Source organism: Sinocyclocheilus anshuiensis, unplaced genomic scaffold, assembly GCF_001515605.1.
Source record: "Sinocyclocheilus anshuiensis isolate Anshui unplaced genomic scaffold, SAMN03320099.WGS_v1.1 scaffold766, whole genome shotgun sequence".
In the NCBI taxonomy this organism is placed as follows: Eukaryota; Metazoa; Chordata; class Actinopteri; order Cypriniformes; family Cyprinidae; genus Sinocyclocheilus; species Sinocyclocheilus anshuiensis.
The window spans coordinates 576652-602253 of NW_015546060.1; the positions used below are offsets into that span (position 1 = coordinate 576652).

The 25602-nt window shown below is 34.1% G+C and overlaps 2 protein-coding genes across 4 annotated transcripts; both read left to right on the top strand.

Moving 5' to 3' along the window:
* The first annotated feature begins 1628 nt into the window (after positions 1-1628).
* On the top strand, positions 1629-22539 carry LOC107699417 (guanine nucleotide-binding protein subunit alpha-11-like). Of its 3 annotated transcripts, XM_016500667.1 has the most exons (9): positions 1629-1648; positions 10176-10295; positions 11038-11193; positions 12249-12433; positions 13656-13810; positions 15322-15450; positions 16082-16211; positions 17675-17828; positions 19429-20178. In XM_016500667.1, the coding sequence occupies exons 3-9, from the start codon at positions 11043-11045 to the stop codon at positions 19629-19631; spliced, it is 1107 nt and encodes a 368-aa protein (XP_016356153.1). In that variant the 5' UTR covers positions 1629-1648; positions 10176-10295; positions 11038-11042; the 3' UTR covers positions 19632-20178. The 3 variants fall into 3 exon arrangements, with proteins under 3 accessions (XP_016356153.1, XP_016356154.1, XP_016356151.1); XM_016500668.1 differs by lacking the exons at positions 1629-1648; positions 19429-20178 and adding an exon at positions 22217-22539 and having other exon boundaries at positions 9785-10295; XM_016500665.1 differs by lacking the exon at positions 1629-1648 and having other exon boundaries at positions 9785-10295.
* Positions 1717-6358, top strand: LOC107699418 (guanine nucleotide-binding protein subunit alpha-11-like). Its single transcript, XM_016500669.1, has 7 exons — positions 1717-1861; positions 3666-3850; positions 4105-4259; positions 4432-4560; positions 5514-5643; positions 5737-5890; positions 6004-6358. The coding sequence occupies exons 1-7, from the start codon at positions 1717-1719 to the stop codon at positions 6204-6206; spliced, it is 1101 nt and encodes a 366-aa protein (XP_016356155.1). The 3' UTR covers positions 6207-6358.
* Positions 22540-25602: the final 3063 nt, after the last annotated feature.

A 25602-nucleotide genomic window follows, 5' to 3' on the forward strand; every position in this document is an offset into this window, starting at 1 on the left:
CTTGCATTTGGAGCGAACAGCAATTCCACAGCAATGACCTTCACAGCAGATATGCTTCACAAACAGCAACCTAGCTACACTCCAAAACATATCCTCCTCATCCTGGAAGTGAAATTAACATTATCACCTATTATTGTGGTATTATACTGGTCTATAATTGACATATCTGTTACATTTATACAGTAAAATGATTAAAACCGACAGTAAACCATTGTTATGGTCAAAAGAACCCGTAATTAACATACAACTTCCCTGTGTGACAACTAGCCCTGTTCTCCTCTACGAACTAACCTAATAAAACAACACAATACTATGGAAAGCACTACTAGCATAAAATATAATGTCAGTCACTTTAAATAGTTACTACGCTTGGCATGTTTCTCTTCTGCTCTGCAACATACCCAGCATATTACACATTAAAGGCAGACTTTCAGGAAATGAAAGTGGTTTGTCTGTAATGAAGGAGCATGACACAATTGACAAAAAAAATCTATTTGGGAAATCTCCTTCAAGGTGGCATATGCACTGTTTATTTTGAGGAAGATGGATGTTGTTTCCCATTTCACTCCGTAGGTTTTACAAATAAAGGTGAGTGTTTCTCTTTGTCATGTTTACTGTCATGTCATGTTTTCATTGTTGTGGAATACAGTGATGTAAAAGTTTATTTGTTGTCCATAGAGGAACTTTTCTATTTCCATTTCAGTCAGTGCTTGATTTATCTACAATTGTGAGCTATTGTTCACACTATTAGTGGTGATGCTATGGAGCCAATATCACACAACAGAATATCGATTTTGAGTGTAACATTTGGCTTTCATACATCAATTAAACGAGAAGTCCTAAGTAATACAAGGCTGTGACCATGTCTTGAACATGGGGGACCAAACTATTTTTCTTGTTCTAGTTTAGGTTTAAGGATTAGTCTTCAAGTCTGAGTTAAATAATTTTAAGCAGGTACAGAACACGTTCCTTCAGAATATGCACACATTCATTCTTAATCATATGCCTATAATCTGTGAAAACAGCTCAGTTGTGTATCTTGTCATGGCACATTCAATTACAAATTAGTTTGCATCACTAATTGTGATTGTCAATCATTTAACATTTTTATTGTAAAACAATGGTCAAATATTAAATGTATAATTACTTAAATCGTACCTCACACTCTTTGACTGTTAAAACTGTGGTGTAGCGCTTTAAATCCACACAAAAGCCCGCCACCTTGAATTTAATTGGCTATCTCAGTCATTTTGACATTGAGCGCGGTTAGACCGCTGAGTCAGTCAAAAATGCCAATTTAGGGAGCAAATTTGGCCGTATCTGATTACTGGGGGGACTCCTTGTTCTCCTCAAAGTCTATGGTGCTTGTTATAGCCCTGAATTAATATGGAGTAACTCAATTTTCAAAACAAAAAAAAAGAACTAATGGCCAGCTAGTTCGTATTATTTCTTCTCCACCAACGAAAAAGTTCCAGATGAAGTCAAATGCTTTGAAGCGTTGCGTGTAACGCACAGAGTAAAAACAATGTAATCACTCGGCTCAAACTCCACTCCAGCTTCCCGCACAGTAGTTTAACAAACCCAAACTGCCAAATCTACATTTAATTAATGATGAACATACTACATGCCCATTTTGAAAGAATAAAAAGTAATGCTGAATATTATAATTCGAAGAATTGTTTTTGTTTTTATAGTTACTCTAACTCTGTTGGAGAAATGGGGCATTACTACTACTGTGCATGTTTCATCTGTTGCTTGTCTGAAGAGGAGAGGAACGCCATTTACATCAATAATGAAATCAAACGCATCCTTGCGGAGCAGAAAAAAAGACAACGGAGAGATATCAAGATGCTCTTATTAGGTGAGATGATTCTGTCAGTCTTTAATCACAATTTAACTCAAATTAGAAACATGCTGATTCATTTCAACTTTTCTCTAAAAGTGAAAGTGAATTTAATCATAGCATTAAATGTTGTGCCAGTAAATGTCATAAGGTGTTTGTTACATCATCTCTTGAGGGTAACTTCCTGATATGTGTTAATGTAAGAGCTGATTAGACTTGTCGTTCTGGTAACACTTTATAATAACTCATTAATAAATCATTAACAAACATTATATAATGCTTAGTTAACATATATTCAAAGAGTTAGAAACATGAGACAATGTGCTTGTTAATGTTTGCTAATACACTTATTAAACATTAGATCATGTTCAAACAAGTTATTATGTCATGTAAGTTCAAATGATTACAGATGTCATTAAACTTTCAATTCCATATGATCAAGCACTTATTGAAAATCTACAAATGATTTTAACAGATGTTATAAAATGATTAAAAGCTTGTGTTATTGCACAACACTTTTGCTGCTATTGAGGTGCGATACGGGTAAGGTTAGGGACAGGTTTGGTGGTGTGGGTAGGTTTAAGGGTAGCCTAGGTTAAAGGGTCAGGGGTCAATTTGATTAGAAGGGAACACAGTTCAATCTGTTTATATTACATTGTTTTGATAAATGAACAAGTATTTTCTTTTAAAAAATGATTTGTTTCCCCCTGTTTATTTATGGTTCAAGGAATATTTTGTTTAATGATATACTGAAGACTAATGTGAGTGTTGAGGCAATAAAACCTTTTTTTTCTCTCCAAAATTACATCTGTTATGTCTTTAGCAAGCATTTAGCTAAACTTAACCTGCCACCCTTTACACAAACCTTGTTACATTAGCTAAAAGTCTAATGCCCATAAAGATACTAAATAATTAGCAATTGTTTATAAATATTTACAAATGACGAATAGTTTCAGCTTTAGATTGGCTACTGCAAAAACATGAACAAATTATTTTAAAAAATTATTAGTAAGGATGTATGAATAGGGTAAATTCAGGTCTTTCGGGACAATTTTTGCCATTGAGATGACTGTTCACGAAGGTATTAATGATTAGTAAACGTTTATAAACATTTGCAAATGATGAAGAGTTTCCACTTTAGATTGGGTACTGCCAAAACATGAACAAATAATTATTATTTGTTAATATGAGTAAATAGAGGTCTACACCACAAACAAAGACCATCAAATGAAGATCATATGAACTGAAAGTTTACTAACATTTGTAAGAATTTTAATTTACATTAAATAATCATAAGTTAATCATTAGGTAATGTTTAGTAAGTTCATTAGTAAACATTAACAAGAGCATTATCTCATATTTCTAGCCATGTGAATATATATTAATTAATGATCTGTTCAGCATTATATAATATTTGTTCATGGTTTATAAATTAAAGTTATTATAAAGTGTTCTCAAAACTAACTTCACTTTTTTGGTCCCGAGGTAATTTTAGTGGATGTATGACTTCCCTTCACTCACTAAAGCAGGAGCAACATTATTGTAATACAGTGCATACAGACATTTTCTGGTTTCAACATAACATACAAAAAGAAACATTCAAACACACCCAGTGTTGAGCTTTCTGAAAAGACTATTAATACACAATTAAAACTTAGATTATTCTTATACGGGACAGAAAGCATTCCACGGTGCACAATGGCGAATGACTATTTTAAAGCAGTGTAAAGTTAAGTAAAGTACTATTAGTATGCAAATTGATTTTCAGTTTTCCTGTGTGCAGGTGTTTATGTTGAAACATGATTATTTGGCTTTTATTTAGGCACGGGAGAAAGCGGAAAGACAACGTTTATGAAGCAGATGAAAATCATTCATGGAAGCGGATACTCAGAAGACGAGAGGCGTGGCTACACTAAACTGGTTTTTCAGAATGTATTCCAAGCTATGAGTGCAATGACAGATGCCATGAAGATGCTAAAGATCCCCTACTCCAACCCACAGAACGAGGTGATCAAGAGACCAAGTGTGTTTTTAGAGCCCATTGATTAATGAGGGTCATTATATATCAGCAATCACATTTTTATTTTGATAATGGATGAATATAAAATACATAAAAAATATGAATTGTAATAATTTTTTGCATACATACTAACAGTTAAAAAACAACATAATTTTTATCTATATGCTGGCACCAATTTTAGAAAGACTGGATCATATACTGTAATGTATTGTCAGTCTGATTAGGTCTGTGATATCCATAGATTTATGCCCAGTGGTTCCAGGATCTGGACATACATCAGATAACACAGCTGCAGAGAAGTTATGTAGAGGCTATTCATCATCTATGGGCAGACAAAGGCTTTAAGATTTGTTACAGACGGCGCAGAGAGTATCAGCTACTAGACTCCACTAAATAGTAAGTGTATTTCAGAGAGTTCCTGCCCTTTACTGACTACCTGCATTTTTGTTTATTTCCTCTTTCCTGATGCCAATGCATGCATTGAATGTTATGCAAATAAGGCTTTCATAATCAGTTCTGTGGCACATGGATTTTCAGTAAGAGTGTTTGAATTCTGTGTTCTTTAAAGTTTTATTGATGACTTGGACCGCATCGCAGCTGAAGGCTACATCCCAACACCTCAAGATGTTCTTCAAGTCCGGTTCCCCACTACCGGCATCAGTGACCATTGCTTTACTTTGGAGAAGATGACTCTCAGGTACAGCAATGAACAACCAAACCCCTTAACAATAGAAGTTATGCTGGCATTTAAAGGGACAGTTCACCCAAATACTGTCGTCACTTTTTATCTTCCGTGGAACACAATAAAAGATATTTTGAAGGCCTAATGTACTGACACACATGCTAATTTCTTTTCCAACTGTTTACGTTAATGGCATTTTGACATAATTCTGTGTGTATTTGACCATTCAAGTGCAATAATTCATGAAAGAAAACTCAACTGGGTACTCACACAGGGCTGTGCATGTGCTTTAGGTGTATGTCAGTAAGCACATTTGCCATTCTTTTTCAGGACTTATTGTGCATCAGGCACATCCTGTGCTTTATTTTATCATTCAAGCATGGTTATTTATTATTCTAATGTGTCAATAACTTGAAAGCTCAAAGTATGCTTCAGTTTTGACGCTTATGCTTAGCATTTAAAAAATGATATTGATAGACCCTTTATGTTGTCGCCAAATAACCTGTTGTTTTGGACCCCATTGACTTTTATTTTAAATGGACATTATGGACATTCTTCAAAATATCTGATCCTCTTTCTCAGAAGAAATTAAGTCTTAAATGTCTGGAACAACATGAGGGTGAGTAAATGGCAGCGTTTCAATTTTTGGGGTGAATTATCCCTTCAACTAATGATAATATTATGTCCTAAAACACAAAGAAAGCCTTTGCACTATTCACACAAATCGCAAGTGATTTGTTGTGTTTACATAACTGACAAAGAACCACAGGCAAATGAGTTAACTATGCAGATAAGACTGAATTTTCAAGGAAATCAAGCTGAGTCATTGTTTGTCGGAAGAAATCTGACAAAAGGGAAGAAGGAACAGATTTTAGGGACAAATCTGGGGCTGTTATGAACCTACCACAGCAAGATCAAATAGAAAAGTGGATGACTGAACTTGATTTCTGGTCTGTCTGTCTTTTCAGGATTGTAGATGTCGGGGGTCAGAGGGGACAAAGAAGGAAGTGGATCCATTGCTTTGAGAATGTGACGTCACTCATATTTTTAGCCTCACTCAGTGAGTACGACCAACTCCTTGAGGAGAATAACAAGGATGTAAGTGTCTGCCTTTCTCATCATATGTCCTGTCCTTCTTTTTAATATTCATATATCTGTTAGTCTGTGTAATCTAACTCTCTTTTTCTCCAGAACCGTATGGAAGAGAGTTTGTCGCTGTTCTACACGACCATCCACTCAACGTGGTTTGCTAATTCCTCCATCATCCTCTTCCTGAACAAAATGGACATCATGGCTGAGAAGATTCAGTTCTCAGATCTAAAAACATATTTTCCTGAATTTAACGGTAGTTTGGTGCACATTAAATGAGTTGAAAGGCAAGATTATACATGCATCTCTTGTTTGTCATATCTGATTCGCTCTTTCTTTCCTTTCCTATGCGGTTGGCGCCACCTTCAGGCAAACGTCGGGACATTCAAGATGCCATGCTGTTCATCAGAAATTTATACAGACAAAGAGCAGTTTCCTTCGAGACAAAGAACCCCAAAACCATCTTCCCTCACTTCACCTGTGCCACAGACACTAAAAACATCCGGAAAGTCTTCAGTGACATGAAAGAGACTATCCTCGTCAAGGCCTTAGAGGACTGTGGAATGTTCTAATGAGCCCCAGGTGCACCTTCAAGGCACTCGGCATCAGACTATATTGATCCCAATGCCAATCCATGTACGTTCAGAAACACTACTATTCTATGGAGGCACATTTGCATACTCTTTTGACAATATTTTTATTTATTTTTTTAGCAATATTTATAACTGAGCACACTTGGACAAAATGTAATTATAGGTTAGCTTTTATTTTGCTTATTTTATTTTGCTTAACTAATATATATTTACATGTTAAACTTCGACTATTTTATAAAGGGAGATTTAAAATGGCTAAAAAAGCCATGTGATGTTAATGTGATGAGGAAAACTGACTTTATACACCCATTACAAATCAGTGTGACGCCAGCTGTTATAATTAAAAACATGGCTCAGAAAAGTGGTTTGAAAAGCTTTAGCATCCATTTGTTATTTAACGCAATGAAATTCACATTTCAGTGTGACTTTGATATCTCAAATTAACTATAAAATTAAGTTTCCCCTAGTAAATGTAAATTATATTTATAATATAAAGCCATTCTTATTTAGTTGTATTGTACAGTTCAACATAAAATTAAATAGTAAATTAAGTAGTAAAGGAATACCACAAAAAAGAGAACTGTGGTGTTACAGATGCCCAAAAACAAGTGTACTACTAATGTACACTCAATGACTAGCCGCTAGAATATGGCGTCTGCAGTATTTCCGGCGCACTCAGTGTGTCTTTCAGTGGACTAAATTAGTGGAGTAATGTAGGAAATAATGAATGAAGAGTTTATGGGAGTTATTTTTGGATATAGCATCAGTATTTTTAAACAAATCAGTTGAGTGAATGAATTTCATTCTCAAATGAATGTTTTGAACGAATCGGTTTAGTGAATGCATAAATGCAGTCACTTGTTGCCACCTACTGGCGTAACAGCATAACCTGCAGAAAGAACGACTGGAAAATCCCCACCATAATTTGCAAACTGACAATCTGTAAAGAGCAATGAAAAGTGCTAGTGCTGTTGGAACATTGCTGTTTTATAGACTGTAGCGCCAGTTAACACTGGACCAGTCAAAAAAGCTAAATGAAACACAGTGTTGAGGATTTCCAGGAACCCTGCACATACACATTAACAGAATATCATCTATTCTTTAGGGCAATAAGGACCCAGTGTCTTCTTGTAACCAAAAAGCCACAACATCTCATGACCATTTAAATCTATAATGCAAAAGCAGAGGATACATACATTTTCCACTGAAAATAGGTCATTTAACAAAAGCAATAAAAAGTCATAGCCTACATAATCTTGTAAATCGAAGCACATGCTTCGGTTTTATCTCATTTAAAGCGGTTCAACAAATCCAAAACATTCGAATCATTTTAATATCAAAACTAAATCATCCTTGGATGCCTGGATCTACATCTTTATTGTATTGCATTTTGTGTGTGAAACAGAGTATGAGCTCTGCCAAGAAACAATTTTGAATTTGCATGGAGTGAGCAGCAATTCCACAACAACAGCCTTCACAATTTTACTCCAAAGTTTGTTTTGATTCTACTTGCCTTGCATAACTGAAAGCATAGCTGTCATCTTCCAACAGGTATAGCCTACTTTCCAGGTCACTTCTTCCATTCGTATCAGCTGCCCATCACATTTTTGTTTGTTTGGATTTTCTAATTCAATGAAGCATCATTGAAGAGTTATGAACTTTATCTGTACAAAAACAATCTGTTATGCTGCTTTATACTGCAAACTGGTATTTGTAATATGTTTTAAAATGTATCATAATCATAAAAAACACTGCCTTGAAGCACAAACAGTTTTACAGTTTACTGCATTTCGTTATTCTTTACTTATTTACTGTAGCTAATGAAGCAGAAGTCTCGCATATTCAAAGAAAATGGCTTACTCTTTGCATTGCACATAAGGTGGATGCAGTGTAAAAATGACTTATTGAAAAAAAAAAAGATTATTGGAGTATGTTTTTGAAAGAATATTCAGTCTTCCTACTTCAAAGTTACACATTTAATTTAGTGTTACTTGGTTTTATTTGTAATTATTGTCAAATGTACGTGCCATTTCTGCATGAAAAGTGTTTTTAATTTTATATAAGCTTTTTAAAATTTGATATAAGCTACCTATATATTTTTAAAATATCATAAATTAAGAAAGTGATATTAAAAGACCAAATTTAGTATAACCCTTATTGATGATGCACATTTTGTACAGGAAATCAGATGAGCCCAGAATATAAGCGCAATGTGCAAAGTTTCACATGAAGTGTTTGCCCATATAGGGCTCATCTTGTCTTTATAAAGTATGCATTATCAAATTTCTTTTAATAGGTGATCTAATATTTGTGGCTTGGAAACTGGTGGAAAATTGACAGGCTTGTGCTGCAGTTCTATGGATGTTTTGTCCTCCATGTCTTCGAGCCAGTCACGTGACTGAAACCTATAGGTTATTGAGGAAGGTGTGTTGATATTACAATTATATTCTACACTCTTAAAAAAAAGGGTTCCTTGAGGTTCTATGTAGAACCCTTGGGTTCTGTACTTGGCCAATAGAACCTTTTACCAAAAAAATGGTTCTATGTAGAACCCTTGGAGAGCAAAGAACCTTTTTTATTAAAATGGTTCTATAATTCATGTTTTATTACTGAAGTATAAACTAAAGATTACACAATAATTATAAGCATATACAACACATTCACAAAGCTTTTTGAGTCAAGATACAGGAGAATGACTGCTGTAGTCTAAAACAAGAGAGTCAACAAATATTATCTTGATTTGATCTTTTTTTAATGCAAGTTTGTACATTAGCATGAAACTTATATACATTATAGTTTGCCTTTTTGACGAATCATTTTGTGAAATAAATAAACTAACCAGGTGTTTTCTTTATTTTGTACCATACCATTATTGTGATGGTTTAATGAATCTAACCCCAAGGGTGTATTAAAAACAAATAATCGTAAAAATGCCCTCTGGTGGCGTATATGTGTTGCATCATCCTTGAATTCCTATTGGTGGATTGGCGGAGATGAACCTCGCGACAGTGACGGTTAATTTTTCAAACGGAGGAGTCCGCTATTTCTGCCCGTTCATACCCTCAGGTAAGTTTTTACATGTTTGAAATCATATTTCGGAAATATTTAGTATCATGTTTAGTTGATTCTCCTAAACCGTGTTTAAAAAAATCATCCTTTTTTTCTCCGGGACTTTGACTTACTTACCTGGTTCCCATGGCAATATGTGGACTATAGGCAATCTCAATATCTCACAACACCGTGAAAGGCCTGATAAACCGGTTCTGCCTACAAAGACAAAAGACTGACTTCTAGAGCCCAAGAGAGAGGAGTGTCAAATACCTGCACAGCTATTCAAGAAGTTAACACCACTTGTGACTTCTAAAGCAGGTTTTGTACTTTTCTGCCTGAAACTGGATGTTTTTCTTCAATTTGATACTCAAAACTAATAATCTACACTCATCTGCTTGGGTCATTCTTAGCAAGTATACTGTCAATTATACTGGCAAGTATACTGTCAACAGCTAAGGTTTAGCGCGCATTCCACTGACGAATGGATGTGTTTCAAAATGTAGTAACCTGTCTAAATAGACGGCATTTTTGGGAGATAGGATGCCTAAAAATGCTGTCTAGCACACAGCATTCACATCGGTCGCGTTCTTGTCGGTTCTTTTCGGGTTATATACGCATGCGTCAGACGGACCTTGCGTCGCGTCTCCAGCGTTTCGCGTCAAACTAAAAACTTTTGAAAACGCGCCCCGAGACCCTTGCGTTCTATTCCCCTAAAATGCCCCAACCCCTGTCTGAGTAGGCAGCTGACTAGATTTTGAGACGGCCCATTTTCACAGTGACAATTCGCGTTCAAGAAGGACTTTCCTGAATTGCAGGTAGAGCTGTCTGAAGCCAAGGAGGAAAAATCATGTGAAGTTTTCAGAAGAATTTGGATTGTTTGGGGGGAAGCTTTTTGAGAAAACCCTCTACAAGAGAAAGAAGTTGGTTTAAACCCAGTTCGGCTCAGGGAGAATAGACTAATGGATCGTGTTTCGTAAAGGCATTACTGACTCCGTACCGGTGTGTCGACGAATGCAGGTAAGAGATTCATCGCGTTTATGTTGTAACGTTAATCTCTAACTCTATTCAGTTTGTTTCTGTCTTTGTAGTTAGCCTGTGCGCACCTGCAATAAGTATTAGGTTTCGTCTTTTTCGTCGTAGGGGAAGTCCAAGATTTTGTAATGTTTAACAAGAGTTTTCAGTAGATATCAAAAATTGAACAAATAAAAAAATGGTTTCCCCCTGAATAGTCTATTACACGCATGCGTGTAGCCCATACGTATACACTGGAATGGAATTTTATAGATTTGAGGGTATACTAATGATGGAAGCTCGGCTCACTTCCGAGAATCGGTTCTGTCGAACTGGTCGCTTTAAAACGATTCAGTGATTCTATTATGTCACAACGCAATAATCTTTCTCGCATATTAGAAACTCGTGTCTCAGTTAAGTTTGTTGCAGCCAACATGGCTCTTACAACAAAGTAAATTTGTACCTAAATACAATTTGTTACAATAAATGAGCGTTATTTTTGAATAAAAATGCTACTTATTTATCAGTCGACCTTCTGAAGAACCTCTCAGACCGATACAGTCCTATTCGTGAACGAATCGTTCAGTCAATTGATTCACATAAAAGTTTCGACTCAAAACAACTTCGCTATTATATGCGTTCTAAAATCGGTATTTTGTTATCATACAGACCTAATTTTCTTAATAAGCATTACATTACATGGAATATTTATCTCTTGATGGCTTGAAGGGTTATTTTTGTCCTGTAGCGGAGATGGGGGGCTGTTGGAGATGGTGCTACACGTCGTGCATCTGTTGCTTGTCTGAAGATGAGAAGAACGCCGTTGTCATACACAATGAAATCAAAAGAATCCTTGCAGACCAGAAGAAACGAGAACGCAGAGAAATCAAAGTGCTTTTATTAGGTGAGATGTTTTAACTATTAAAGTGTTTATATATTTAAAAGTGATTAGAAGCACAACTGTGGACACTGAAAACATCACCAAAGGAGCTGAAGACTTTCAGTGTGGATAACAGGTGAGTCGATCTCTGAGTCATCTTAACTGTGAAGGGAGTGAACCATTGTCTGGAAAATACTTGTCTATGCATGTTTCTACTGATGCAGTGAAATTGAAATATGTATTTAAAAAAAAAGTTGGCATAGCATGGACACTGGTTTATGCCAAATTACAACCTGCACTAATAGTTTTTTTGTGTTTTTTTTTTTTTGCATTACTGTTGAAGAACATCAGCGAACCTGAATGACAGATAGTAGTTGTGGCAAGTTAAATTGTGGGAATAAAGGTGTTATAACTGCTTGACATGTCACGTTACCTACTCATTATTGTTGTGGCACCTACATGGAGACAGTTGTAGATGGCGAGTTAGTTAGTATGACTAATCTCTTTATCAGCTTTCAAATTTGTCATGTGAGGTTTTGCGGGACACATTCTTGAGTGATCAAGTAATCAGGGAATGCCTGCCATTTTTTGCCTTCTTGCCTTCTGTGGTAATGGAGTGGGTAAAAACTGCTCACACTGATTTGATGTGATGTGTGATTGTTTGCCTGTCAAATATGTGCCATTTGAGGAATGGCAAGAACAGCCTGAGTCACTGGTAACTGTCTGCTTAAATCACTTAAACCAAAACAATTCGAGAGAAATAGTTGGAGACTTCACAGCAGAGAATGTCTCCCGATAGTGGAGGACACCTCGGTTCAAAGGCATCCAAACACGTCTGGCTGCATGCTTTCTGACCGTCTCCAGCTGTCAGTCTAAACACGATTAAAACATCTCGCTTTGTAGCTTCTCTGTTAACAGGACAGAAAACATTCCTTTGTGTGTGAATCGTATGTTATCATTGCATGTTGCATTCCTTTCGGTTCTCCATTTTTGTCATACAATGACCTGGTTTCAGAACTAGTGTTTGACATTCCTATTCTGCTTCATGTAATATTATTTTTTTTTCTTATGGATTTCAGGCACCGGAGAAAGCGGGAAGACGACTTTTATCAAGCAGATGAGGATTATTCACGGCAAGGGCTTTTCCGAAGAAGACAGGCGTGGCTACACTAAACTGGTTTTCCAGAATATCTTCACAGCTATGAAGGCTCTGACAGCGGCCATGAACACATTAAAGATTCCCTATGCTAACCCGCAAAACGAGGTAACCTGCCAGAGAAAATCTCTGATTGCTTCCGAATCCCTCACAGTTTTAAATCTGAAATTAAATGCACAACGTTCCTTTGAAACGCCCCCTGATAGCACAATTTACACAAGCAGTTAGTACCTGTTTCACACACCAGGTTAAAGGGTTAGTTCACCCAAAAATGAAAATTAGCCCATAAATTACTCACCCTCAAGTCATCCTAGGTGTATATGACTTTATTCTTTCAGACGAATCCAGTCGGAGTTATATTAAAAATTGTCTTTGATCTTTCAAGCTGTCTCATGGCACTCAGCGGGTGTTGCATTGCTTCAGTCCAAAAGCACTTAATTAAAAAGCGCCCATCCATAAAAAAAAGTGTCTCACACGGCTCCGGGTGGTGAACAAAGGCCTTCTGTAGCGAAACGATGCATTTTTGTAAGAAAAATATCCATATGCAAAACATAATAATCACTTTAATGTAGCTTGCGCTCACTGTTGTTCACGTAAGCAGTTCCGGGCAGATGACGTATGAGGTCAGCTTTGCGCATGTGCCGCTCAGAAGTGACGCACGCGGAAAGGCAGCGGAGAGATAAAAACAAAACGACGGTCAAGAATTAGAAGTACAAAACGAGGATTTGTAAAGAAGAAATTAAAGTGATTATTACGCTTTGAATCTGGATATTTATCTTACAAAAACGCATCGATTCTCTACAGAAGGCCTTTGTTCACAACCCCGGAGCCGTGTGAGACACTTTTTTTATGGATGGGCGCATTTTATTTAACTGCTTTTGGACTGATGCATGCAACACGAGTGCCATGAAACAGCTTGAAAGATGACAATTTTTAATATAACTCCGACTGGATTCGTCTGAAAGAAGAAAGTCATATACACCTAGGATAACTTGAGGGTGAGTAATTTATGGGCTAATTTTCATTTTTGGGTGAACTAACCCTTTAAGATCACTACTGAGTTCGTATGGGTGGGGTAATTCAATCAAAATAACGTACATTAACGTAAATACTTAAATTCTGTACATTTAAATATACAAATCAACTTTTATGTAAGTGTATATATATATATATATATATATATATATATGTGTGTGTGTGTGTGTGTGCAAATTATACCTAGCTGTGGTATAGCTGTGACAGCTGTCCTTTCAAATAGACCAGGAATATAGAAAGCATCCACACAATATTTATATAAACAAGCCTCATTTGTTGCCATTTATCTCCTTAGATCTATGGGAAACAGTTTCAGGAAGTGGAAATCCGTCAGATGACACATTTAGACAGAATGTATGTGGACGCTATCCGCCGACTTTGGGCTGACGATGGTATCAAGGGCTGTTATAGTCGTCGTAGAGAGTACCAGCTTCTGGACTCTACAGAATAGTAAGTATATAAAAAAACTGGAGATAGATAAACTGGGATCAGGACCCTGATGCGAAGCCTTATATCATTCTAAAGGGGTTGATTTTACAATATCGACCAGTTGAAGGTATATTAGCATGTTTATTACATGAATACATAACAAATAAATAAATACATGGCCATGAAATTCTGATTTGAGAGACAGCAGAATAATACAAGAAACTGAACTGAATATTTATTATTACATTTCTATTAAATGTAGTATTTGAAGTGTCTATATTCTTAGAATTATAAATTAATTATAATATCATCTAATATATAAATTTATTAACTAATGTATTTGTAATATTATATTATGATATTAATTTAATAAATCTAAAATGATCAGTATTAGAATTACAGTTATATAATTACATTAATAATATTAACAGCAAAATTGATCTAATTATTAGTATTAATAACTAAATAACTAACTACTTAATAACTAATTACATAATAATTAAGATGATCATAATTACAATACTAATACTAACATTTTATTAATATACTATATTATTAGTAATTCTTATATTACATGAATTAATAAATTAAATTGTATATATATTTAATGAAATGTAGTATTTCTATCTGTATTTTATAATTAGAATATATTTATATTATATATTTGTATTATTTATATTAATATGCATTATATAATTTTATTAGCTAATTTATTTGTAATATATTATGATATGTATTAAATCATATATGATCAGTATTAGAATTAGTTATATAACTACATTAATAATGTTAACAGATATATTTCTAACATATATTAAAATGACTGTTATTACATCAATACTAACATATAATATTAATACTAATGTATTCATATTAACAGGAATTTTAGAAGTAAATTTTTTGTCAAATGGTTATGTATATAATGTTTATGATAAAAACCCCAAAATGGTTTGTGCAGATCCAAAGGACACCATTGGAGGGCAATACAGCTGTATCTTTAGACAAGCATGCAAATCCAAGCAAGTCAGTATTGCAGTAAACCACTCAGTTGCATCAAATATTATTGAGTTTTCTTTCTGTTCTCTTCTTTGACGATGATGATTGATGTGTTGTCTTTTATTTTAGTCATATATTATTAACACATTTTCACTCTTCAGATTGTTATAAGATGAATAAAGTGTGTTTTTGTTTTAAAGTCGTTAGCTCACTTGAAGCCTGTTGAATTAAGGCAGTACTGCATATTGTTAAGCACATTTCCTGTAAAGTACATCAGTGTGTTCTTGTTAATCGTTACCTAATCACTCCTTTACACAGTTATGCGTGTCCTTCTCGTTCTCTCTTCCTGCTTCCCCGATCGTACGTTCAGTTCTACAAACCTGGCCATGTTAAGAAACACAAACAAGCCAGGACGTTTAATTAAACTGCTGTCTAAAGCACAAACACCAATAAAGCAAAAGGCAAACATCATGGCACTTTATCACACTCACACAGTTGTGAAATGTTACACTAAACTATGTCACTTTTTTTTTTAGCTATATGACAAATTTGGACCGTATTGCGGCCCCAGACTTCATCCCCACAGCCCAGGATGTGCTCCGAGTCCGATTCCCCACCACAGGCATCAACGATTACTCCTTCAGTGTGGAGAAGATCACCCTCAGGTACAGTAAGGAACATTTTATAGAATTATATGTTCATTTTCAAGTCAGTTTTTTTTTTAATTTTAAATTTTTATATTTTATGATTTAATATTATTTATTTTTAATAATAGCTCACCCAAAAATGAAAAAAAAAAAAAAACTTTTTTGGGTAAACTATTCCTTTAATTCAAGAACCTCCTGCAGTTTCCTCACAAACCTTCAGGGATTTGTGAACCCAGTTTCAGAAACCCTGGTGTAAGAAAAGTGTTCAATAATAAGATTTAATTTCTGCCTGGCAACTACCTAGAAAACCATGGCAACAGCATAGCATTGTGCTAAAAATCACTAGGAACACCTTAGCAACTATATAGCAACACTTGGACAAACTTCCTAGCCTTGCTTGCACTCATATATTTTTCAGAAAATGTAAAACAAATATTAGAACTTTATAAAGAAACCAGTTACAAGATGATGCGAGTCAATTACTTGATGCAATCTACTATATTTGGAGGCAGACATGTTTGATATATGACAGCAAGGAAGTAGGAACAAATGATAGGGGCTGACAGTTAATGTTTAATGTTTTAGACAGAAAGTTTCAAGAATAAACAACAGAATTTAATCAAATGGTCTTACCACTTTTTTTCTGAAGGATTGTGGATGTGGGTGGCCAGAAGTCAGAGAGGCGGAAATGGATTCACTGCTTTGAGAATGTGACATCGCTCATATTTTTAGCCTCCCTCAGTGAGTACGACCAGGTGCTGGAGGAGAATAACAAGGAGGTAAGCGACTCCTTCGCCCCAGTCTGCCTGAATCTCTCTTGTACTAATCGATTGCTTTGATCAGTATAACAGTCCTGAGTCATATTTCAATGCAACTGTAATTAATTACTTTTGTTATTGTTAACTAAAACGAATTTTTGCTAACTAAAACATTAATTAAAATGAAAAATAAAATAATACTAATATAAAATATAAATTATTTACTGAAAATAAATACTATACTAATAATAAAACTATAAACATTACATGAAAACTTTAATGAAAATTAGTAATTAGAAGTATAATTTGAATTACTGAAACTAAAGCTGCACATATATATATATATATATATATATATATATATATATACAGTGGGTTAATGAAAATTACTAAGAATAACAAAATTACTTAAAATAATAAAAAAATTAAAATGGAAACAATGAAGTCACAATGAAATAATTCAAGATTTTAATAAATAATATAGTAGTATGTAATTAATACTAAAATAATGCTTGTTCAGTAAGGAAAAATATTGGAAATATTTACATGATAAACAGAGATTAAAATTCTGTATAATATTAGCATGGATACACGTAATTTAAACCACATATCACAAATTAATTATTTATTTGAATTATTACAGTAATACAAATTACATAAGTACTAATTAAATTAAGAATACCAACATGTTACAAACACAATTTTAATATTTTTTGCATTATATGTGACCCTGGACCACAAAACCAGTCATAAGGGTAAATTTTTTGAAATTGAGATTTATACATCATCTGAAAGCTGAATAAATAAGCTTTCCATTGGTGTGTTAGGATAGAACAATATTTGGCCGAGATACAATTATTTGAAAATCTGGAATCTGAGGGTGCAAAAAAAAATCAAAATATTGAAAAAATCGCCTTTAAAGTTGTAAATGAATGCCTTTATGAAGTTCTTAGCCATGCATATTACTAATCAAAAATTAAGTTTTGATATATTTACAGTAGGAAATTTACAAAATATCTTCATGGAACATGATCTTTACTTAATATCCTAATGATTTTAGTTTCTAATAACTTTGACCCATACAATGTATTTTTGGCTATTGCTACAAATATACCCCAGCGACTTAAGACTGGTTTTGTGGTCCATGGTCACATATTCTTTGCATTATAGTAATGAAAAAGCTTTTTTTTTCATATTACAATAAGCTACTGACATGTTTTAATTGTCAGGAAAATATTGCCACAATACAAGACATCTCAATTGTCTTAAAATATGCTTCATTTTATTTATGCAAAAACATTTATTTTTTGTCATTAAGATAAAACATGACACAGACATTTCTTGACAGATTCACGTTCTATTGTTTCACGTTTGTGTGCACCTTCGCTGAAACGCTGCACTGATAAATTGCGTAATCTCTCCTGCACCTAGTGTCTCTTTCATTTAATTAACTTCTGCTGTGAATGCTTGCTGTCTGGCTCCAGAACCGCATGAAAGAGAGCTTGTCACTCTTCTACACCACCATCCACTCGCCATGGTTCGCCAGTGCCTCCATCATCCTCTTCCTAAACAAGATGGACATCCTGGAGGAAAAGATCAAGTCGTCAGACCTAAAAACTTACTTCGCAGGGTTTGACGGTATGGAAATAAGTATTTGTGCACCAACAATTCAGTAAATCAGCCCCAACCTGTCCTGCCCCTTAAAAAGAAATATTATGGGATGAGAATATCAGGCTGTCTAGGAAACGGAATTGACAATGCAGTCGGAACAGGTTTTGCTTCACAGCAGATGGTGTAGGACAGATATTAGTTTCTTATTGCTGATATGGAAGCAGTATATGTGGCAGTTTGATTGCTTTAGATCTCTCGCCCTCTACCCCCGTTACCAACAGCAACCAAAAATAGCTAATTCCATGCATTTACAGTAGCTCCATCTTTGAGATTTAAAGATAACTGCTATTAAAATTGGCCTTTTTTAAAAATTTGCCTTATAAAAGCCTAACTGTTATAGTTAAATTTAAAGAGACAGTACACCTAAAAAGGTCTATTGTAATATATTATAAAATATAATTGACCTGAATGTTCAGCATCATTACTCCAGTCTTCAGTGTCACAAGATCTTTTAGAAATCATTCTAATATGCTGATTTGCTTCTTAATCATTATCAATATTATTGGTGCTCAATTATTAATAATGGTTCTTATTAATATCAGTGTTGAAACAAGTTTTTGCAGTTTAATATTTTTGTGGAAAGCATAATACATTTTTTCAGGATTCTTTGGTGAATAGAATGCTCAAAAGAACAGCATTTATTAAAAATAGAAATCGTTTTATTAAATCTTTTAGGAAAATAATGTTTTTGAAAGAATCTCTTATGTTCACCAAGGCTGCATTTTTTTTAATTTGATGAATAATACAGTAAAACAGGAAAATGTTGAAATCTTATTACAATTTAAAAGACCTGCTTATTCTGGTGATGGCAAAGCTGAATTTTCAACAGCCATTGAGTTTTCAGCGTTACCATTCAAAAGTATGAAAATTAAAAAAAAAAAATGAGTAGTTAACACTTCTATTCAACAAGGATGCATTAAATTGTTTATAATTGATAGCAAAAACATTTATAATGTTCCAAAAGATTTCTATTCATCACAAAATCCTGATAAAAATGTATCACAGTTTCCACAAAAATATTAAGCAGCACGACTGTGTTCGTCATTGATAATAATAAGAAATGTAAAGCAAATCGGCATTAGAATGATTTCTGAAGGATCATGTGACACTTAAAAGAACCTGAATAATGGCTGCTATTTTAAATTGCAATAATGTTTTACTGAACAAATAAATGCAGAAATAATCAGGCTATTTTTGATTAAATAAACCCAGCCTTGAATGGAAAAGAGTTTCGTGAATATTCTCCTAAATATCTCCATTTGTGTTTTACAAAAGTCAGACAGGGTCAGTATAAGATGCCAGTCATTTTTGAGTGATCTGTCCCTTTAACACAACATTGAAACTGCTACGCACTTTGAGCGCTACTGATTCCAAAATTGGTTAAATATTAATTATAAAGCAGAAGATCTTAACAATAGTGATTTTTAAAATGTTTTCTTAGATTCTTTCTCTCGCCTTTATTGTTCCTGCCTCTATAATTTGCATGTGGTGCTCCCAGTTTAATGGCTCTTACCTTCCAAGCTTGAACTAACTCCTCCCCTTCTCTGTGGTTTGGTGCCACCCTCAGGCAAACGGCGGGATGCGCAAGACGCCATGACGTTCATCCACAATATGTATAAACAGAGAGCTGTGAGTGCTGAGACAAAGGAGTGCAAAAACATCTACGCTCACTTCACCTGCGCCACAGACACCAATAACATCCGGAAGGTTTTCAATGACGTGAAAGACACTGTCCTTATCAAGTCTCTGCAGGAATACGGAGTGCTCTGAGCAGCCCATTTCTTTCAGGATACGGCCTGCTTCTGCCAACCTAATAAACTGAGCTTGGAGGGACGCACACCTCTATACAGCCTTCCATTTCTCTGTCTATTGCTCCATCTATTCCTATTTTCCTACTTTTGGTGGATAAAAACATCAGATTCTTACGGCATGACACATTCTCCAAATTAAATAATTTGAACATTGCCAGACATCTACTTAACATCAGACATCAATGAGGAAGCTGTCATATCACACCTCAGACTTTGACAGGAATGATATACAACAGGCAGATTTTCAACGTGTTTTGGTTTCGAGGGGGTGGCAGGAATTTTACTCTATAGCTGCTGGCAAGAATGGCCTGAGAAATACAAAGCAGCGTTTGGCTGATCTGTACTGGGGCACATGCTCAATGTCTTGCCCAAATATTTGACTTTACTGATTACTTAGAGCAAGAGGGTGGAGAGTTTCCTTTGAAATAGGAGCAAAAAGTTATATGGAAGACTGCAGAAACAGTTTCTGCCACAGAATAAAAAGAAAAATAAATAAATAAAGATAACCTATTATCTCAAAATTCAATATTTTTTTTCTCACAATTCTGAATTAATCGTGAGATATAAACTCGCAATTGCTTGCTGGTGGAAAGTAAAAACAAACAAAATTATGAGATGTAAACTCAGATCAGAGAAATAAATCTGAAATGTGGGATGTAAACTCGAGAAATAAAGTCAGAATACATTTTGTCTTAGAATTGCAAGTTTATATATATTTATATCACAATAGCAAGAAATAAAGTCTGAATTGTGTGATAAAATGTTTTTTATTCTGTGGCAGAATCAGGCTTTCATAATTTCCTTTCTGTAATGTGGAGTAGTTTTTTTTATATATAACACAAACAAAAGCCAAATTGTTACAGAAATGTTTGGCTCTTAAATTAAAAATGTTTACAGAGAAATTTCACTTATTTTCGTAATCTAAACCATTTTTCATTACAAAGCATACTAGTTTAGAGCAATATAGTCTTATATATTTGCTCAAAATGGAGATTATACTGTTACTTTCATGTCAAATGTATGAATTTGTTTATATATACAGTATGATGTTTATATGTTTGATATATATAAAAGTATAGTTCTTCTGGTAGTTCTGATGGTCTGTTTGTTGTGTATAACAAGTGTAATAGTACCTTTAACCATAAAACTGTTATTAGTTAATACACACTGCATATTTATGGATCGATTTAGTATCAATTCATACAAAACTCGGGTTATCTGTTAAACTGTCATTTAAGCTTTAAATTGATCCAATCCATCTGCTGTAATTAAAATGAGACGCTTTTACATCATTTCTAATACTAGTGTGCTCACTGTGAATCAGTCAGGAAAGATTACATTTGTTTTGCAATATGTTTAAAACTGGAAATTTTACTTAAGGCCTTTATACAGTGGGTACGGAAAGTATTCAGACCCCCTTAAATTTTTCACTCTTTGTTATATTGCAGGTTTTTCTGTCAATATGGGGTGTTGTGTGTACATTAATGAGGAAAAAAAATTAACTTAAATTATTTTAGCAAATGGCTGCAATATAACAAAGAGTGAAAAATGTAAGGGGGTCTGAATACTTTCCGTACCCACTGTATTTATAAACATCACCAGCATCAACTACACATAGATATGAGGCACTTTCCATGAATAAAGTACAAAAATACTAATTACAAGGTTATCTAAACAAATGGTCGATGAAAAGAGGCAGTTCATCTTAAGAAAATATTGACTGTGAACCTCAGAAGGTGAAATTTTTATTTTTTTGTTTTCTGTTCATTTTGATATTTAATTCGATTCATGTGATTTTGCAATTGTTGCAACCCTGTTACCAAAATCGGGTAACCCTGTTACTGTTCAATTCTTTCTAAATAGAATATAAATACAATTTACTTTTGTTATTTTCTTACTAAAAAACATAAAATGAACATGAAATAAAAAAAAACAGATTTCCCATAAATCTAAGAAAACTATTTGCTTGATTATTTTCTTTTTACAATAGAATGGGTAACAGGGTTGAAGGTTGCGCTTGATGGATGCAGTTAACACTACAATTTGTATAAGAATTGAGAAAATGTAATGAGATTATTTCACCTCTGCATGCTGTTATTATTATTATTATTATTTATTTTTAGTTTTTATACCCTTAGTCGTACTTATTTAAATGTTCTTTCTGTTCTCAGTGTCATGAACAGTGTATGTATGGAAGTTTGTACCAAGAGCTCCTAAAAAACCACACTTGGGGAATAAAGCTCATTCTGATTCTGATTCTGTACAAAGTGCTATAGATATAAAATTGTTTATAAGTAACATATCTAATAGTTCTCAAAAATTGGTATTTTTTTCTCTAATGCTTTGAAAAAACAAATTGTACCGTATACATGGAAAGTGCCTCTAACTTTAGCATCAATAAACTGGTTTTCTGTGGTGAAATGTATTTATTTTTGATTTTTTTTCCCTTTTCTATCCTTTTGTTTTGATTAAATTTTCTATTTCTTTTTTTGTTTTGTCTTTTTTATCTAAATGTTTTCCAACTCCACCCTATTATGATGCCAGGCAAAAAGGAAGACAAGAATGAAGCGATGGACTACATCAGTGCCCTGTACCTCGAACAAGCTTTAAACCGTAAAAATCGAGAACAGAAATGCATTTACCAACACTTTACCTGTGCAACCGACACCGACAACATCCGCAAGGTCTTCAGTGATGTCAAGAGAACCATACTCGTCAATGAACTGAAGTTATATGGTATGCTTTAAGATGCGGAGCGGCTTCATCTGAAATCCCCTAAGCTACAGACAGTCTTAACTGATTCCTGGAAAGACAAAATAATTGTTAAGATCACTACATATGTTATAACACGGTGGAATGGATATCTCTATTAATGTAAATACAGTTGATCAGAACTTCACTGACTGATTCATTGCACTTGAAAATATTTTGTTAAATTTTTTGCACCATTAAGAGAAAAATGTGACTTTCTGACTATCTTTACACTGAAATTAATTTCTATATTCTACCGAAATAGAGTATCAGAAAATATTAATAATCCAAAGTAAAGAGACATTATTGGTTATAATTACAGTGTATGACAACATGACATGGATCTCAAGAAATGACAAGTGACAGAAATATTCTATGAAATAAACAAAATGTCACCATGTTCATAGTAAAAATTTCATGAACTCTTTGATTAAAAACGGTTTGCTAAATGAGAATCAAGTACTTCATGTGTTTATTCTATATTTGCACACAATAGATTAAATAAATATAGAGCACTGTAAAGTCATCTATATAGTTAAAATGATGCAAAAAAAAATGATGTTGCATTGTTTTTTTTTTTAATTTAGAGAAAATGGATAAGAAATCATTTTTACACAATAAAAATTTGATTGATTGATTGATTAGCTTAGTTTTACCCAAGTAAATATATTTTTTTATGATGTATTTTTATAGTTTAAGATTGAAAGTCTGGGACAATGGTAAAACAGTAAAAGACAATTAAAATAAAACAAAATACATAAAAAATACCATTATTTACCTACATATAATATAATTACCTTCAAATAAGTAATTACCAAATTAACATAATTACCTTCATATGATAAAAAAAAGTTTAAAGGGGTCATATGATGCGATTTCAATTTTTCCTTTCTCGTTGGAGTGTTACAAGCTCTTGGTGCATAAAGAAGATCTGTAAAGTTGCAAAGACTAAAGTCTCATGTTGTTGCCGCCGCCGCCATGTCGTGAGCTGTGTGTTTCTTGTGAAAGCGAAACTACTTTGTTTGGCCTTCCAAAAGAGGACGATATTCACTTCGTCATGCCTAGAGCTGATCCGGGAGAACTCCGGAGCGGTCTTCGAGGCTTAGTGTATCCCATCATGCATCATGTTGTGGAAATAAATCGTGAAACTTTTAGCCGAGATCTCATGAGAGGTCACGGAAACTTTTCCAATGTATGTGAAATATTGATAATAATTAGATATTACATATAATTTGGTAATAAAACAAAGAGTTGCATGTTTTATTGGTGCAAATGAGTAGTGGTGATAATTATTTTGTACAACATTTGCAACTGCTTTTTATCACTAGAAGCACCACAAAATTAAATTGTGTCATCTGTTATAGGGACTACTGAACAGACATTTAGAAGTTGATTTTAAAATGCAAAGTATTGAACATAAAAATAAAGCTCTGTAAACGCTTGCATTTTTACAACACTATAAGTGTGTCCCATCAGGTAATGAAAAGTTCTACACACACTTGTGGTCTTCATGCTCACTTGAACACTTGGACCAAATACAGGAAATACGTCATAGAAGTAGTCAAGTGGTCAAGTGCAAAGACCGCAAGTGTGGGTATTTGGACAAAGCAAAGGTCTAGCCCAGTGGTTCTCGAACCTGTCCTGGAGTACCTCCAGCCCTGCACATTTTGTATGTCTCCCTCATCTATCACACCTGATTCAATCTCATTAGTGGAGACTGCAAGACCTGAAGTGGGTGTATCAGATATAGGGAGACATATAAAATGTGCAATGCTGGGGGTACTTCATGGAGAGGTTTGAGAACCACTGGTCTAGCCTATATAAAATATTACAATAATACCTATAATAATATAGCCTAATATACAAATCTGAGAAGTATAAATATGATTTAAAATGAACAGAACAGCAAGAAAAACCTGAATTTATATTTTAAATATCTGAATTGTCTGGTTCCCAAAGGATCTCCTTCACTCTGCTCCATCATAACCCACTCAAGCTTGAGGATATTTGTCTAATCCCCTTGCTTCACTTTCTCCTTCACACAACAATAACTTCCAGCGCCATAACCTATTTGCTGAACCTACAGGGCTTCAGGTGCTCTCTAAATAATCTGGAAGCGATATTTTATGGGTTTTAGGCAGAGAACAGTAATAACAGGGCAAGTTGTAGTTCTTTACTGCAACTGAAAAATTACATCACCAAATTTCACCCTTTTCTCCTCCTGCTCTTCTCCCATTCATTTGATGAATGGGTGAAAGTACCTGAGCGCACAGGGTGGTTTTATCCTCATCGCTATAGAGACCACTAGTCACACTTGTACAAGCTCTTTATGACCCAAGTGAGAAAAGAGCCTCTAATTGCTTATAATTTTAGCATAATGCAGAGCACAATCACATGCAGACCTTTAAGGAGGTGTTTGAAAACAGCCACTCTCACTTGAAGTCTGTAAGAAATGCGTCATGATTCAGTGTACTACAGGGTTTCTGCAGGATTTTTAAGCTCAAATTGAAGACCTTTTTAAGACCTGCACAAATAAAATTATTACCATATGAGCGGGGTAGGGCAATGTCTATAGTACCATATTAAACTGTAAAATTACTGTAAAAAGCATAACTTACAGTTCAGATACAAGTTTTCACGAAAACCAAAAGTTTTATAAAATGATAAACTTTACATTTCAGCCTTTAAACCATTTTTAAGAAAATAGATGCGTGAAAGGTATTAATTATTATATTAATTTAAACAATTATTATCAATAAATTATTATATCAATTAAATAACATAAATTAGGGGTGTGCGATATTGACAAAAAATTATATCTCGATAATTTTATGGGATTTTATCGATAACGATAATCAGACAATATTTTGCAGAGTGTGTTATTGTGCTGGTACCTTAGCACTAATTGTGCTGACTCATGTTATTCATATTCTGTTTAAGCCATTTTTTCTAAAAGTGTGTACCATCCTTTGAGTCAAATTCTTGCATTTGGGTTGTTACCAAGCAAATGAAATCTGTATCAACAAAATGTATCTTTGCAATGCAGAGGAATGCAGCTCTGAGGGACAATGAATACTTTAACCTGCAGTTACAAATGCATAAATAATGTTTTGATTTTTTAAAACATAAAACATTAAAGCTGATGGTACCATAAAAGGTAAAAGGTACCATAAATATGA

Coding starts and splice junctions, on each gene's coding strand:
- LOC107699417 (XM_016500667.1), top strand. CDS start 11,043: ATGGGGGGCTGTTGGAGATGGTGCTACACGTCGTGCATCTGTTGCTTG. Junction 15,451..16,081: donor GTGGAGAAGATCACCCTCAG/GTACAGTAAGGA, acceptor TTTTTTCTGAAG/GATTGTGGATGTGGGTGGCC. Junction 17,829..19,428: donor TTACTTCGCAGGGTTTGACG/GTATGGAAATAA, acceptor TGCCACCCTCAG/GCAAACGGCGGGATGCGCAA.
- LOC107699418 (XM_016500669.1), top strand. CDS start 1,717: ATGGGGCATTACTACTACTGTGCATGTTTCATCTGTTGCTTGTCTGAA. Junction 1,862..3,665: donor TATCAAGATGCTCTTATTAG/GTGAGATGATTC, acceptor GCTTTTATTTAG/GCACGGGAGAAAGCGGAAAG. Junction 4,561..5,513: donor TTGGAGAAGATGACTCTCAG/GTACAGCAATGA, acceptor CTGTCTTTTCAG/GATTGTAGATGTCGGGGGTC.